Below are 16,135 nucleotides of genomic sequence, written 5' to 3' on the forward strand. Positions count from 1 at the left end.
CTCGTTCTTCTTTATTCTGAATCTCCTTTACTGAGATTAGAATGCACAGCGTCATGTCGTTATATTGTTTTACCGGCCACTTGGTTGGTGTGCACAGACGTCAAGGCACTGCCGACCTGGTCGGGCTTTGGTGATTTTGTTGTGCTTGCATCGGTGCACTCCGTTTTCATGCTTTGATGCCATTCATGGATGCCAGCTTTTGCTGTTCAGCTAATCAACACTTCGCATATTTCAGCACAACAGGTAAATATTTTTTCTTTAAAGAACAGATTATAAATTAGAGCATCTCCAGTCGCGTCCCCCAAACGGCGTTTGGGGGACGGCGGACAAGAAATGGGGAAAATCGCGTCCCAGTCGCGTCCCCCAAAGCTAAATAGCGCCTCATTTTGTGTCCGGCGTCCCCGGTAGAGACTCTTGTATGGAGTCTCTACCGGGGACGCCGGACACAAAATGAGCGCCCACATGCATGCATGCAGCCCCTTGTCCCCACATGCTAGTCTCTTTCCTCACACTTTCTCTCACCTACTTTTCCCACATGGGATGGTCCCCTCTATTAAAATGCATGCATCCGGACGCTGTTTGAGGGACGCGGCTGGAAAGGGCCTCTTTTTTGTACAGATTTTTTGTCTCTTTTTGTCCGGCGCGGTCCCAAACGTCCCCCAAATCATTTGTGCCGGACGCTTTTTGAGGGACGCGACTGGAGATGCTCTTAGGCTTACACACCAGTCACCGACAGCAAATATAAGCCACAACCTCCATTATGTTCAATCAAGCCCACGTTGTTGATTTGAGCTACGATATGGCGTAGAGAGGAGGGTACACGCCACACAAGCCTAGCTAGGAATCATGGCGGAGCCAGCCATGAGAGCAAATCTTACCAGCTTCACCAGCACAAAATCTGCCTGATATACCCCGTACCGTTGTCTCCCCAAAGCGCGGCCTGGATTTCACAGCTCCTCATGGGTAGCTTGACCCGCATCCATGGGATGCTTTCTCCAGGAAGGCACACTTGTTTGGGCACAAAAGCCCCTCCTCCCTTCATCCCGATACACATCAGATCCAGAGGTACAGAAATGACGATTGCAAATGTGCAATCGTTTCGTGAAGCATATGGGATAAAGCAATGTGACTAAGAAAGCAAACGAATAATAAAGATTTGCATTAAAGGGTACTTCAGATCGAATGGCGAGCTAAGAAGAAAGTGATAAGCTACAGGAGGCATAATCAAAAGAAAGGGTAAAGCTTCCCCTCTCCCGCCATCATCAGATTTGCAAATATAACAAGCACATGCCACATAATTTAGTAGCGCGAAAAACATTAAGCTATGTTCAGATTTTAATATTTCTGGTATGAATAAGAACATTTAACCCTCTGATGCAGCTACCCAGAATGGTATGCAGCCAACAATACGATTGTTTGGATACATGATATGAACTGGCTAATGATGAGAAAACAGGTTCTTTTCCGATTTAGGCCCTCTTCGACTCCTCATTTATCCAATGATTCAAAAATGGGTCCTGAAGAGAGGAAGATCAAGTATGAATTTGCATATGCGGCCTAAGTGCTTAACACAAGACTGTAAAAAGAAATACGATTCATTTTTCTAAAAGAAAGGCTTCAAAGAGTAAAGGAACACAATTCCACTGCTAGGTATTGACAAGTCACTAACAACAGCATATTTTGTGTAGTTATTCAATAACAGCATATCTGGTAGAGGCTAGGGTTCTACCGGGTCTTGGGCGGAGGTTGTAAGGGTGGAAGTGAGGGCGGAGAGGTTGGAGAGCTCGGCGCCGGCGGCTGGGCGCCGTCGCGGAGGAAGGAGGCGGCGGTTAGGGTTGGTGCGGCGGCTAGGGTTCTCCCGTCTCCCTTCAGGAGACGAGACAGTAATGATACTGAATTATTGTCTGCTTAATCTCGAAGGGATACAAGTGTTTATATAGGAGGACGGCCTCCTCAAAACCCTAATTTACTTGGGCTAAGCCCCTAATTTACTTGGGCTAAGCCCCTAACTAGCCACTAGTGGGCTTCCTACGTTGGTAGGTCAGACCGACCATAACATCTCTCCCTGCCTTCTCAAACAACTCGTCCTCGAGCTGAACTTCTGGAAACTGCTGACGGAGATCTTCAAGCTTCTCCCAAGTCGCCTCGTCCTCGGGCAGGCCGGTCCAATGCACCAAGACGTGCCAAACACCACGGCGCTGCTGTGCCTTCAACACGCGAGCCACACTCGCCGGGGCAGGCTCGAGACGCCCATCCGAAGTAGGTGGAATAGCTGGTGGTGCAGAAGGAGGGTCGCCCCGGTAGGCCTTCAGGAGGCCGACGTTGAAGACGTCGTGGAGGCGCGAGCCCGCAGGCAACTCAAGGCGGTAGGCGAGCTTGCCGATGCGCTCCAGCACACGGAAAGGACCTGCGTAACGAGGTCCCAACTTGCGCCTGGAGCGCGGGTCCAAGGACTGGGCCGTCCGGTGAAGAAGGCGTAGCCAGACCCAATCGCCCACCGCAAATTCCGCCTCGCGATGGTGTGCATCATAGTACTTCCTGGCCAGCTGTTGAGCCTGAAGAAGTCGTTGGCGCGCCTCAGCCAGTATCTCATCGCGGGTACGCAGCAGGTCATCCGCCGTCTCAGTACGGGCCGTGCCAGACGCATAGGGAAGCATCGCCGGTGGTGGCCTCCCATAGACCACCTCAAAGGGAGTAGCGTGCAGCGCGGAGTGGTAGGACGTGTTGTAGCAGTACTCGGCCCACGCCAGCCAGTCCACCCAAGCTCGTGGACGATCCCCGGTGAGGCAGCGCAGGTACATGGCGATGATCTTGTTGACGACCTCGGACTGGCCGTCCGTCTGAGGATGAAACGCCGTACTCATACGGAGCTTTACGCCCGCCAGCCCAAAGAGGTCCCTCCAGACGTGACCCGTAAACACAGGATCACGATCACTGACGATGGAGGACGGAAACCCGTGGAGGCGAACGATGCCGTCGAAGAAGGCGCGTGCCACGGACGCCGCCGTATAGGGATGGCCCAGGGCGATGAAGTGCGCGTACTTGGAGAAGCGGTCAACCACCGTGAGGATGACGGACTTGCCGCCAACCTTCGGCAGCCCCTCGATGAAGTCCATGGAGATGTCTGCCCACACCTGGGACGGCACGTCCAGCGGCTGCAGCAAGCCTGCCGGACGGAGCGTCTCCGTCTTGTTCCGCTGGCAGGTGACACACGCCCGCACCCAGTCTCGTACCAGGGTGCTATCCCCTGGAATGTAAAAGTCAGCGCGGAGACGGTGCAGGGTCTTCTGGGTGCCCTCGTGACCTGCAGAATGCGCCAAGGACAAGGCCTGGTGGCGCAGGTCTCCATGATCCGGCACGAAGATGCGGCGTCCATGGAGGAGTAGTCCCTCGTCCAGGCGCCATGGCGCGGCCAGCTCGCCGTCGGCCAGGCGCTGGCGCAGCTGCTGCGCATCCGCAGCCGTGGCAGTAGCGCGGCGAACCTCGTCGATGAAGACGAAAGATGGCCCGGCGTGGATGCAAAGGGCTGCACCGACTGTGGGCGCGTCCATGATTTAAATCAACGTCGCCCGGAGACGAGCGTCGGCAGCGTATTGAGGCGGCCGGACGGTACTCGACGGTGAAGTCGAAGCCGAAGAGCTTGGCGATCCACCGGTGTTGCGGCACGGTAGAGAGGCGCCGATCCGGCAAGAACTTCAGTCGTAGTGGTCCGTGCGCACACGGAATGTCCGGCCCCAAAGATACGCCCGCCGATGGCGCACCGCCTGAACCAGCCCGATCGGCTCGCGCTCATATGCGGCGAGCTTGTGGTGGCGCGCGGCGAAGGGGCGATCGAAGAAGGCGAGTGGACCCTCGCCCTGGTGAAGGACGGCGCCGAAGCCAATGCCGGAGGCGTCGCAGTCCACCACGAACGGCTCGTCGAAGTCCGGCATCTGAAGAACGGGACCCGTCGTGAGTGCCCGCTGCAGGGCGGCGAAGGCCGTGGCCGCCTCCTCGTCCCAAGAGAAAGCGTCGCGGCGAAGCAGGCGCGTAAGGGGCGCGGCGATGAGGCCGAAGTCCTGGATGTATCGCCGGTAGTATCCTGTGAGGCCCAAAAATCCGCGAAGAGCTCGTGGTGACTGGGGCGTTGGCCAGGCGGCGACGGCAGCGACCTTGTCCGCGTCCATCGCGACACCGTCGGCGGAGATGACATGGCCCAAATATGCGACGGAGGTCGTGCCAAACGAGCACTTCGAGCGCTTGAGGTGAAGACGATGCGCTCGAAGCTCGTTGAAGATGATGGCCACGTGCTGCAGGTGCTCCGCCCAGGATGCGTTGTAGATCAAAATATCATCAAAGAAAACAAGCACAAAGCGGCGTAAGTAGGGGCTGAGCACGTCGTTCATCAGAGCCTGGAAGGTCGCCGGCGCATTAGAGAGGCCGAAGGGCATCACCAAAAACTCGTAGTGGCCATGGTGAGTGCGGAACGCCGTCTTGGCGATGTCGTCCGGGTGCATGCGCACCTGATGATAGCCCGAGCGCAAGTCGAGCTTGGTGAAGAAGCGCGCGCCATGCAGCTCGTCCAGGAGCTCATCCACGACGGGGATGGGAAACTTGTCCTTGGACGTGACGGTGTTGAGGGCGCGGAAGTCGATGCAGAAACGCCACGTGCCGTCGGTCTTGCGCACCAGGAGCACGGGGGCGCAGAACGGTGACGTCGAGATCCGGATGATGCCCTGAGCGAGCATGACCGCCACCTGGCGCTCGAGCTCGTCCTTCGCACTGGGGAATGCCGGTACGGCCGTACCGCGCCGGGTGCCGTGTTTGGCAGCACGGGGCGGCGGTGGTCACCGGGTCGCGAGGAGGGAGGCCCTGCGGCTCGTCGAAGAGGTCGCCGTCTTCTTTGCGATAAGTCGGCCAGGAGCGGATGCGCCTCGTCGAGCGCGGCGGCCATCAGGTGTAGCTGCGGGGATGTGCCAGTGCTGCCCATGCCCGTCCAGTGAACACGGCGGCCGCCCTCGCGCCAGAAGATGAGGGACAACACGTCGAGGTCCCACAAGATGGGCCTAAGGTGCTCAGGAAGTCGAGGCCGAGGATGAAGTCGTAGCAGCCCAAGTCGAGGCCGACGCAGTCGATGGAGAAGGGCTCGTCGCCTACAAGCACGGGAACCTGTCGCGCCATGCCCTGGCATGTAAGACGATCCCCGTTGGCTACGGTAACGCTGTACGTCTCCGAGCCCGCCGGCTGGAGAGCGAGGTGGCGCATGGCGGTGCTGGACAAGAAGTTGTGTGTGGAGCCCGTGTCCACCAGCGCAGTTAGACGCTCCCCATTGATCGTCACCGGAAGCAGCATCGTCTTTGCCGTTTTGATGCCCGCCATAGCATGGAGAGACACGACGAAGGCAGACGCGTCGACTGGCGCGTAGGTCGTGACACCGGCCTCAGTGACGGTGGCGGCCGCGAGCTTGGCGGTGAGGGCCTCAACGTCGGCGTCGTCGACGGTCTCCAAGTAGAAGAGGCGGGCGCACGTGTGGCCCGGCGCGTATTTTTCGTCGCAGTTGAAGCACAGCCCCTGGCGGCGCCGCTCAAGCTGCTCCGCAGCCGTCAGCCGCTTGAAGGGGCGAGTCGGCGCAGGAGGTCCTGCGGGCGCAGCGACTTGATCGAAGCGCGGCGGGCGGTGGCGTCGGGGCGGGTCGGGCACGGGCCGGCGGCGCCACGTTGCGCGTAGACCTGCGCATGGCGAGGGCGCGCCGCTCGTAGGCTCGTGCGTAGTACATGGCCGTCTGCGGGTCCCCGGCTCGCGCATCTCGACATCGACGCGAATGTAGTCGAGGAGGCCGCCGACGAAGAGATCGGCGCGGCTGCCGTCTTGAGACACCGGGGCATGGCACGCGAGCGCTGAAAGCGGTCGGCGAAATCTGGACCGTGGTGGTGAAGGCGAGGCGTCCCGGCTCGGCGAGGCGGCCGCCACGGAGGGTCGACCCAAACCGCCGGAGGCACATGTCGCGGAAACGCTCCCAAGGCGGCATCCCGCCCTCGTCCCGCTCGAGGGCGTAGTACCAAGTCTGCGCGGCGCCCGTAGGTGATAGGAGGCGATCCATGTGCGGTCGGTGCTTAGCGTCCGCCGCCCCGAAAAATTGCTCACCGGTTCGGCCCGATTCGGGGGTCGGTGGCGCCGTCGTAGGTGGCGAACTCCGGCCGTGAAGCGGGGCGGGCTGTGCCACGGCCGGGACCATGGGGGCGCCCTCCCGGCTGGTCGGGTTGACGGACGTGCTTGCGGCGAAGGGCCCCGGAAACCCGCCGGGGCCGCCAAGGCGGTGGGCGGGCTGTCGGACCGTCGTCCGCGCCGCGATATGAGTGTAGATGGGTGCCGCGTCGGTCCATGTGGGAATCGGCGAGGGCGACGGCGGCCACCACGCGGGCCGGCCATTCTTTGGCGGCGGAGGCGGCCGGTGGGGCGGCGGCGTAGCGGCGGTCGGTGGTGGCGGCGGCGGAACACGGCCGGTGGGGCGGCGGCGGAACGGCGGCCGGTGGGGCGGCAGTGCGGCCGGCCTTGATCTCCGCGAGCTCGAAGCGGATGGCGCGGAGGTCGTCGGCGAGGTCCGCCAAAGTAGCGGGCAGGAGGTCGAGGCCCGTGGGGACGGCGGCGGCCTGGTCTCCGTTGGCGGCAGCCCCCTGCAGCGCGTGGGCGCCGGTCATGGCGGCGGAAGTAGTGGTGGTGGCGGCGGCGGACGTGGCGGCGATGGTGTCGACGGGGGGGCTGTTGGAGCCCATAAGACCTAGGCAATCTGATACCAAAGTGGTAGAGGCTAGGGTTCTACCGGGTCTTGGGCGGAGGTTGTAAGGGTGGAAGTGAGGGCGGAGAGGTTGGAGAGCTCGGCGCCGGCGGCTGGGCGCCGTCGCGGAGGAAGGAGGCGGCGGTTAGGGTTGGTGCGGCGGCTAGGGTTCTCCCGTCTCCCTTCAGGAGACGAGACGATGATAATCTTGAATTATTGTCTGCTTAATCTCGAAGGGATACAAGTGTTTATATAGGAGGACGGCCTCCTCGAAACCCTAATTTACTTGGGCTAAGCCCCTAATTTACTTGGGCTAAGCCCCTAACTAGCCACTAGTGGGCTTCCTACGTTGGTAGGTCAGACCGACCATAACAATATCATCCGGAAGAAGTCAAAGTTTGCATGTACCAAGATAAATTATCAAAGGGGAATGTTAGTGCTAGGTGACTCTGATAAACTGGAGATCTGGCCTAACAATTAGTGTAACCATTTTGTTTGCAGAGAAAATTCAAATTACCAAACCCCATATAAGCTTCAATACATTAATCATGCAATACTGAATGCTTGACCTGATGTGTGACTACGTATGATTCTTTTTTTAGGAATCGACGCATATGAATCTTGATCAGATTGGAAATGCAAAATACAGGTCATAGCTTGTATGTGACCAAATAATTGGGATGAAACTCTAAGCAGAACATTAAATTCTCAGCTGGGTGACAATCATTATTTCACACCAGCACTGGGATAGGTTGGAAGTTGGAGTCATGCAAGTGTACAACAGTACAAGTTACAAGAGCTGGATTTAGACATACCTAGATAGCCAATAGCTAACAAAACTCGAAGCTCCATCGATCGACAAAAGCAGTCTAAACAATCGGGTCATATTTCACGTTGGCAAGGTAAAGCCCACAAGCAGGTGCCATAGGGGGAGCAGCAGTCACTGTCTTTGCATCGAGAATTTTCTCAACTGCATCAAATGTTGGTAGACAGTATCACAATGGATATCCACTTCAATTTATTGCTGATTAATCAAAAGGTATTCAGTGAACGTTAGAGAAAGAAACAAACCATCCGCAGTTGTTTTATCTCCAGTCCCAACAACTTTCAGAAGACCAACCATCAACCTTACCTGCATTGGAAAATAATTAGTGAACATATCAAATCACAAGAATTATGACATAACACACATCTTCCCGTCGTCATACTGCAGCAACATCTAATAATCAAAGTAACAACATGGCAGATACAAAGCTTAATGGTAGCAGCAATATCTAGTACTCCTAATAGCATTTCCTTCCTGATACTGCTCAAATGTGTATATCTGCATATGATATAGACGTTCAGCGATGTCTTAGCACATAGTTTTGCCATCATGTAGCGTGGGAGCTGCAAATGCTTAATGGTACTGATCATGGACACCTTTGCATCATTTTCATAAACTTTGACACTTCTGTTGAACTGATTCATATCATTGAGCTACTCAAAATATACAATTTACAGTGGCTATATACTCTTCTATAGGAGAGCAATTCGAGAACAACTCTTTCCTTGATCTTAATTTGATGCCTTTTATTTTCTCTGCCTTCCCAATCTTTGCTTTGTGTTGTTTTAAGCAAAATCTTGTGAGTTACAAAGGCAGTTTAAAGTAAGGAAATATTACCCTTTTGTCGATCTAGCTGTTAGAAAGTGTGGATGCTACTAATTTGATCCCTGTGGAAGAACGATAGGAGAACTATATTTGTGACAATCAGGTACAGCTGGCATCAAAGAAATTTTCAGTAAACAGTCTCTTAAGAGACAAAATGTGCGTTATCAAGAAATGACATGTGACCAGTTCGAGACAGTGTTTCGCAAATCGCAACTCCACAGGAACATAGCTTCGGGATACCTGTTTTTTACCCTTTAACCAATTGTCCACTTTTTTTTTTGTTTCTTTCAAATAGTTGAAGTGCATATATGCACCTAAAGCTAGACTGCATTTAAGTTGCTCCCAAAGAGTCCTAGCTTTTATGCCTTGCATCTAAAATTTTCCTCTCAATGATGCTTATGAACAAAACTAGCCATCATTAAATATAAGTACTAGTATAATTATTCTAATGTATATTGGCACAGATTTAAAAAAAAAAGGTTAATTGGTACTGAAATCAAGAACATCACACTCTGAGAGTAACTTAAAAATACAGTTACTCCAAAATATATCAATGAAACCCAACAGAAAGACTAGTGAGGCAAGCAATTAACCAGGCATGTGGACTCTAGGCTCTGAAAATAACCTTCAAGGAAGATGAATTAACCTGGTGGTAAAGAAAAGACTGTGCCCTTGCAGTAACGACAAAGCAGCGGTGCCTTAATCTCTTTCCAAACTCTTGCCCATTCTCGGATACTGATTTTGCACTGGTAGTACTTGAATTGTCAGATCCTTCTCCAGAACACCCCATGAGTGATGCCCCCGAGTAAACAAGAGACCCATCTGGTGATTCCATCTCTGACCGCTCTAAGCTTGAAGGAAAGAACATGAAAGGAAATACTTCTGTAACAGTAAGTTCATCCAAAGTTTTCACTGGAGATTTCGCCTGTAACAATAATCCCTCCACATAAACACAGTGGATGATTAAATCCAAGAAACTCTGTGCCTTTCTGCACTAGTATTTCTTGATAAACTCTGTGCAACTGATAGACAATGGGAAGAAGCAAAACACCACCTGACATCCAATTGCTCGAAATGAACTGAAATCATGATGCCCAACAAGTATATTGCAAGCTTTCTGAAGAAAAACGATCATTAGTAAAGCCATAAACATAATTTAGCATTAGGAAACAATTAAGTATGGCTGGAGAATTTACCTTCATAGCCTGGATATTTAGATCCTCAGTTATGTGCCAAGCAGAGTTTTTTTCAAAGATTGATGGTCGCTCAGGCCCACAAAGTAAACGATAGTGATATCTTCAACAAAATTCGTAAGACAGCAACATAAGCATTTTCATTATTTAAAAAGGGTAATTGAGATGTTTATAAGCAAGCTTTGATTGCTCACATTTAAAAAAAGCATATTGGTTCAGAGTTACTACCCCCTTTATTAAATAGTGTTGGTCATAATAATGGAAAGTACAAGATCAATTAGGAGAATCCCTCATATTATATTGTAGATTTTGCTACCTACGTGCGTTCTAGAGCTTTATATCTAGCATGAAAGTCTGGTGCAACACAACGAACATCAGTCACCATTATGTCGCCTTCATTCTTCTGCAGGAAAAATGTGGAATATAAATAAATATCTACTGCAAGAGACAAAATAAATACTAATAAAATCTGGAGAACTACACAAATAATTTAGTATATTCAGTAGGCAGATGTATGTTCATCCAACTAAGGACCAGCCCAAACAAAAATGAAGAGCAAATCTTCAACAGAACATTGAACAGGTGTACTGCATAATTAGCTTTTATATTAAAAATTTGCTTAACAAATATGCTGGGTGAATAGAACTATAGGTAGATTTGCTGAAAACATACATGGAGAAAATGGTTCACCGCGCGTTTTACAACTCCAGGGTCATGAGGTGGCAACTGCAAATGGGGAAAGGACGTCAACAAACAAATCTATAAGCAGCATAAGTGTTCTAAAATGCATAAGATATTTTTAAGAAGTATATTCACTGAGATTGTAAATCGGACTTCCTTCAATACATGATGGACCTAATTTAACGTGCAGTGGGGCAAATGAGTTCTGAGTGATGCAGACAAAGCATACGCTAGCTAAGTACAAGCCTTGCTACAGAGAGAAGTCGAGAGGGAATCCCAGTTAGAGAGAAAAGTATATGCATACAAACCACTTCACCAGGCTTCCTTTTACTTATCCGCTCCACATCAACATGACAAACATTTGACAAAGCATGAACACCTGAATCCTGGACCAGAAGATAAATCGTTTATTACATAATAAAATAATATTGTAAATAACAATTATTGTGGAATCATGGTGATGAAGTAAAGAAAAGCCACATCAAATGGTGGAATCTAGCACAGAGGCTATAGTATATTGCAGACCTACCATTATTCTGAAACTATGTTAATTCTAATTTGTTATATAAATATACAAGAATATAATTAACTTTAAAATAAAGTGCAAACAAGAAATTAGAAACACAAGTTCACAACACATTCATGGCATGTTCACTCAAACTACAATTACGCGAATTATGTAACAAATAATAGTGAATGATTGAAACAAATGAAAATCTTTCCAATATACATTATTTAACCCTAATATTCATATGAGGTTGTAATTTTACAGATTAATACTATAATAACTAAATATAGTTAGTTGAATAATAATATTTAATATTTACTCCCTCCGTCCTATGAAGGTTGTCTGAGATTTGTTAAAACTTGGATGTATCTAGATTCTAATTTAGTATCTAGATACAACCAAAGTTTGACAAATCTCAGACAACCTTCGTGGGACGGAGGGAGTATAATATTCCTAAATTCATATTTACAAATGAACATATGAGACATTATTTTGTGAATTACTTGCTACAATGCTAATTAATTCTGCAGCAGCCACTATTTTCCCATCCGCATAGCAGACAACCATTACCCTATCAGTGTGTTAGCGCACGTAGCTGTGATAGAGATAATTTCAAGTTTTCAACTATAGCAGAGTCACAAGGGTAAAACCACCACATGTACCATGTATTTAGAACATATAAATAGATCAACAAAAAATAGTAACTACAAGTGTATGGCAACAATAGGCAAATTAAGGCTCTGTTTAGCATTTCAGTGAATTGTGATAATTGGCAACTCTGTTTTTCTAACCAGCTTTTCCCTATTTATATATTTTTTAACAAGCTTGTTCCTGCTTCCATAGCTATTTTTTCGTAGAAGAGTATATAATAAATTCAGCAAAGCACAGTTTATAACTCTAATCTGAACCTAAAAGCATCATAACATGTTGAAAATCATGAACGGAAGTCGTTGCGCAATAACACAAGCCTCTCCACTGACTAGACGATAACTCTGTTATTATGAAAATAGCCTAGTAGTAGTACCTTGATAACTTATCTGCCACATAATGTAGATCAAGAATTAAAGAATAGCAATCACATATCCTGGCATGTAATATTCACAGAAATATCATCTCAGTCCGCTGTATGCAACTACTTAACTCAACAACTATGACAGGGTTTCTAGGCATATAAAGTAGCATTATTAATCATGTTAGCAACTTTTATATGATGAAAAATGTCCAATAACTTCAACGGCAAACAGAAAAATGTCGAGATTCAACAGCTAGACAACAAAAGTGAAGAAAAACTGTTAAATGTTGCAGTAAAGCATGACCCCATACCGTTCGACTAGAACAGAAGACAGAAACTGGCTGTCCAATGAATTTTTGAAACGCATCCTGAAATATTTTAAAAATATGAGCTTTTAACAAGTGCAGGAAGAGGCGTTCATTACAGAAGTAATCAAAGTGTATTTCAATGTTAATTTGTGATCACGTTCAGTCACAGTCACAGCCATATCAATATCCATTTTCCAAGTTACAAGTAAATTTCAATAGCCATAGCATTCAGTCTAATCCTAAGAAAACACAACACATTGCTTTATATTCTTCACTGCTAGGATCCACATACCAGTCTACAAGCTTCTTTTAGTACACACATCACCACATTTTGTAAGAACGGTACTTCCTTAATTTGCCTCAGCACATACCCATACATGTATACAAGTGTATTTAAGTGAATGTCGCTCCAAGATAAGGAAATATACCTCTCTTAGGGCTTGTTTGATTCAAAGGATTTCCAAAGGAATTTTGTAGCATTCTTGCCCATAGAAAATTTTCCTATAGAGGTCATTCGATTCAAACGATTGAATCCTCGAAAATTCCTATGGATTGCTTTCCTATACTACAATCCCATGGGATTCCTAGCAAGAGGTTAGACTCTTGGAAAATTTCCTATGTGTCTATGACAACTATGACATGTACTCAATCTCTATAGAAATTTCCTGCGTTTTTAGGTGCAACCAAACAGCTTCTGCATCTAATTCCTGTGTTTTCTATTCCTGTAGGATTTCACATGCCATGACATATCGTCCCTACGTTTTTCCATATGCTTTTAAAATCCTTTAAATCAAACAGGCCCTTATATTTTACTACAATGATCTCCTGAAGGAATGTTATACTATTTGACAGCACTATACCATATTCTTGTTAGTTCTACCTTTTTTATACAGCAGACAAAGGGAACTTATTTCATCTAGTGATTTCATTTTTCTTATCTATACCATCTTCATCGAAAATTCAAAACAGAGTGTGAAATAACAAAAAAAGAATTGCTGGAATAGTCTCTAGGTACCCCTTCTCAATGTTATCATCTAAAATGCTGTTTTGTACTCAAACTGCTCTGCTACATACAACTGTAGAGCAGAGATGTGGAAGTGAAACACACATCCTATTAAACAGTATATTAGGAATACTACTGCGTCACTTTGCTTTGTGGTCTCATGCGTCTAATGCGCCCTATTATAGATATTTAGGTCTACAAAAGTAGTGCATCGCTAGAATCTCTACACGATCAACAGTCCCAGATCAAATCCTCAACTCCAACCCTAGCCACCAGACCACCACCCAGTACCATCCAACTTTTGGTTGTGGTATTATTTTGCTGAACCATAGGTATGATGATGGTGGCAGGACCGTATCATGGAGAAGGATAAAATCGGAACATGTGGTCTGAATGTATCAGGAAGAACTATTTTTTCATGACGAGAAGATCAACAGCAGACTTGTCACTGGAGAAGCTACAGCTCCTAGTGGGAGCAGGGTGGTGTAGGAGTTCGGGTCCAGGGTATCAGCTGTAACACCATGTTAGTGCTTAGTGAGGTAGTTCGGGTCAAGAGAATGAAAATCATGTACAGTATCTCCGATTCTACCTATACAAATACCAACCATGTGCGTCCAAATGTATGTGATATGTAAGGACTTACCCCAGGGCAGTCATATGATCAAATACTAATGTATGTGCACCGCTATTTATGTACATAAGAACAATTCCACCAAATTGTAACAGATACATAATAAGCAAGTAAAATAAGGAATATGTTATGTGTCCCTCTAGAGTCTAGACACACAAACATTTCGATGGCCTTAAACAAGAAAAAAAAATGGAAGTTCCAACAACATATATGCCACATCAGTGTACCAGAACTTCATTTGACCAAACTACCAAAAAAACCTTTTGCAACATGTAATTCACCTCCGTGTCCATTCGAAATCACCACACCCAGCAATTCAAAAATGTCCCCCTCATCAAAACCACTGTAAATTTAAACACCATCTACACTAAAACAGACGCGATACGGAGTACAACGTCTCCATTTTCTACCTACTCACTTGTGACAGAGGATTCACCTTATTCCCCCTACAGTCCTACCTACAGCACTTGCCCACAAAACTCCGGGAAGCCCTGACGAGCGCTTCAAGTCTGACGCAGAGTCATATACCATCTCCAACGACATGAATTTAGACCAGATTGTCGTTATGAGTTCCCAACTCAGGTTATGAGAACTTTACCTCGAGGACACCAACGACAGTACGCTTGTCGGGCTGCTGCTGGGAGCCGGAGAAGCGTGTGCCAGCGTACTCCACGGCAACCAGATATCGCTGCGCCCGAGAGATCCGTGCGCCGCCCATCGCTTCGCTCTCGGCTCCCACCGTTCCGCCGCCGTCGGCGGCGCTCTCGAGCTTCTCCGCCGGCAAGATGTCTGGCTGGGAGGACCGCTGGAGTTTGGAAGGCGGCGACGGGTCGGCAAGGGAGGAATCGAACGGGCGCTTGGAGGCGGCGTCGGCGGCGTCGGAGCTGGCGGCGCTCATGGCTATCTGCATCTGCGGCATATGCTTCGCAAGCAAGGGTTTTGGGAGGGGTCGAATAGGAAGGGGAAAGAATTCCGACGAGTTATTAACAGTACATCTGACAACCGATCCCACGAGTTAGTGATGGTGTCTTTTATCAGCTAGCTTGAAAAGTTGTGAAGCAACCAAATTTTGGACAAATCTGACAAAAAGTGATGAAACTTTGAGACAGATGATCCAAATTGGTTGTTTGATTAGTTAGTTCATATTGTCTCCATTATTGGACCTTTTCATACATTTCTAAGAAGTTTGAGAGTTTCATCAAATTTTGACCCGAATCTCACAAAAGCTGACAACATTGCCAAATAGCACATCCAAATTGTATCAAACTTTCCCACATCAGTTACACTAATTGAATGCCCGTGCGTTGCCACGGCCTCCCTAAATATTAATGTACGTAAAAAAATAGCCAGTAATTGTTTATAAAATATTTTGTAAGTTCTGTCAAAACAATAATCTTGTCAATGATCAGTTCGCAGCTCAAATATTTATGGAGATACTTCATCAGTTCACAACACAAATAGTTATGAATACCATTACAAAATCTGTAGAATTATATGTATTGTGAAAAGTGGATCTTTACATTAGGCACAAATATACACTACACGACAGATCCCGTGTACCTTTAATCAGTGAAAACTCCGACTAATTTGCCACACAAATAACAAATTAGGGTATGTGCGATCTCTCCATACCACTGACTACAACATCCATTCATGCTCATCACCTAGTGGTCACCTGTATATTTCGGCAAGTCAACTAGTTGAAGTAGTATTCCTCTTTAGTACATATCCATATGGAACAGAAGAACCAACCGTACATCTCTTTCACTTGCTAGGGCACTCAAACGAAACTAAAATTGTCTCCAAGAAACATAAAATATTCATATATTAGTACACACAATGATACATAGCAAAAGGGTAAACAATTTTAAGATCTTTATTATAAAAAACTAAATTAGTGAAACTTGCAAAGGCACAATTATAGTTCGCCTCCACTCTTCTCTTCATATCCAACAATAATTCATAATACACTGCACCCCTCCAAAATTATAGAATTCTCTTAAAGGTAAAAAAATTGGTTTTGTAGTGAACTCTTTTTCCTAGACACGATGAAGGATGACAATAAGATGTGGTTACTGTTACAATTTGAACATAAAAAACTAAACCAGCGTGTCAGCTACTAGAAATCCACTTTAAATTAAATATAAGATTCCATATGAAATATAACAAGAGTAATCAACTGCATACTTGTAGGTCTAATAGACCTTACATCCTTCTGGTTGATGAAATGGAAGAATGAAATACTGATCAAACACTAAACTCTATAGCCCTATTGTACGTACAATGTTTTCACAACAAGCAAGTATGGTTTTGTACCAAATAGGATACCTTCACAGGTCATACTCGAAACATGGCAATGGTACGATAATACATTTCTCTTTCCTACATTGAACT

The 16,135-nt window shown here is 47.5% G+C and overlaps 1 protein-coding gene across 1 annotated transcript; it reads right to left on the reverse strand.

Moving 5' to 3' along the window:
• Nucleotides 1-1,221: 1,221 nt before the first annotated feature.
• Nucleotides 1,222-14,727, reverse strand: LOC127299599 (uncharacterized). Its single transcript, XM_051329588.1, has 11 exons — nucleotides 14,340-14,727; nucleotides 12,111-12,167; nucleotides 10,588-10,665; nucleotides 10,271-10,324; nucleotides 9,919-10,001; nucleotides 9,602-9,701; nucleotides 9,460-9,522; nucleotides 9,052-9,330; nucleotides 7,826-7,886; nucleotides 7,570-7,724; nucleotides 1,222-1,517 (listed from the first exon to the last, which is right to left on the reverse strand). Exons 1-10 carry the CDS (start codon nucleotides 14,658-14,660, stop codon nucleotides 7,624-7,626), a joined length of 1,197 nt encoding a protein of 398 aa, XP_051185548.1. The 5' UTR covers nucleotides 14,661-14,727; the 3' UTR covers nucleotides 1,222-1,517; nucleotides 7,570-7,623.
• Between the last annotated feature and the right edge of the window lie 1,408 nt (nucleotides 14,728-16,135).

This window comes from Lolium perenne, chromosome 5, assembly GCF_019359855.2.
Source record: "Lolium perenne isolate Kyuss_39 chromosome 5, Kyuss_2.0, whole genome shotgun sequence".
NCBI lineage: Eukaryota > Viridiplantae > Streptophyta > Magnoliopsida > Poales > Poaceae > Lolium > Lolium perenne.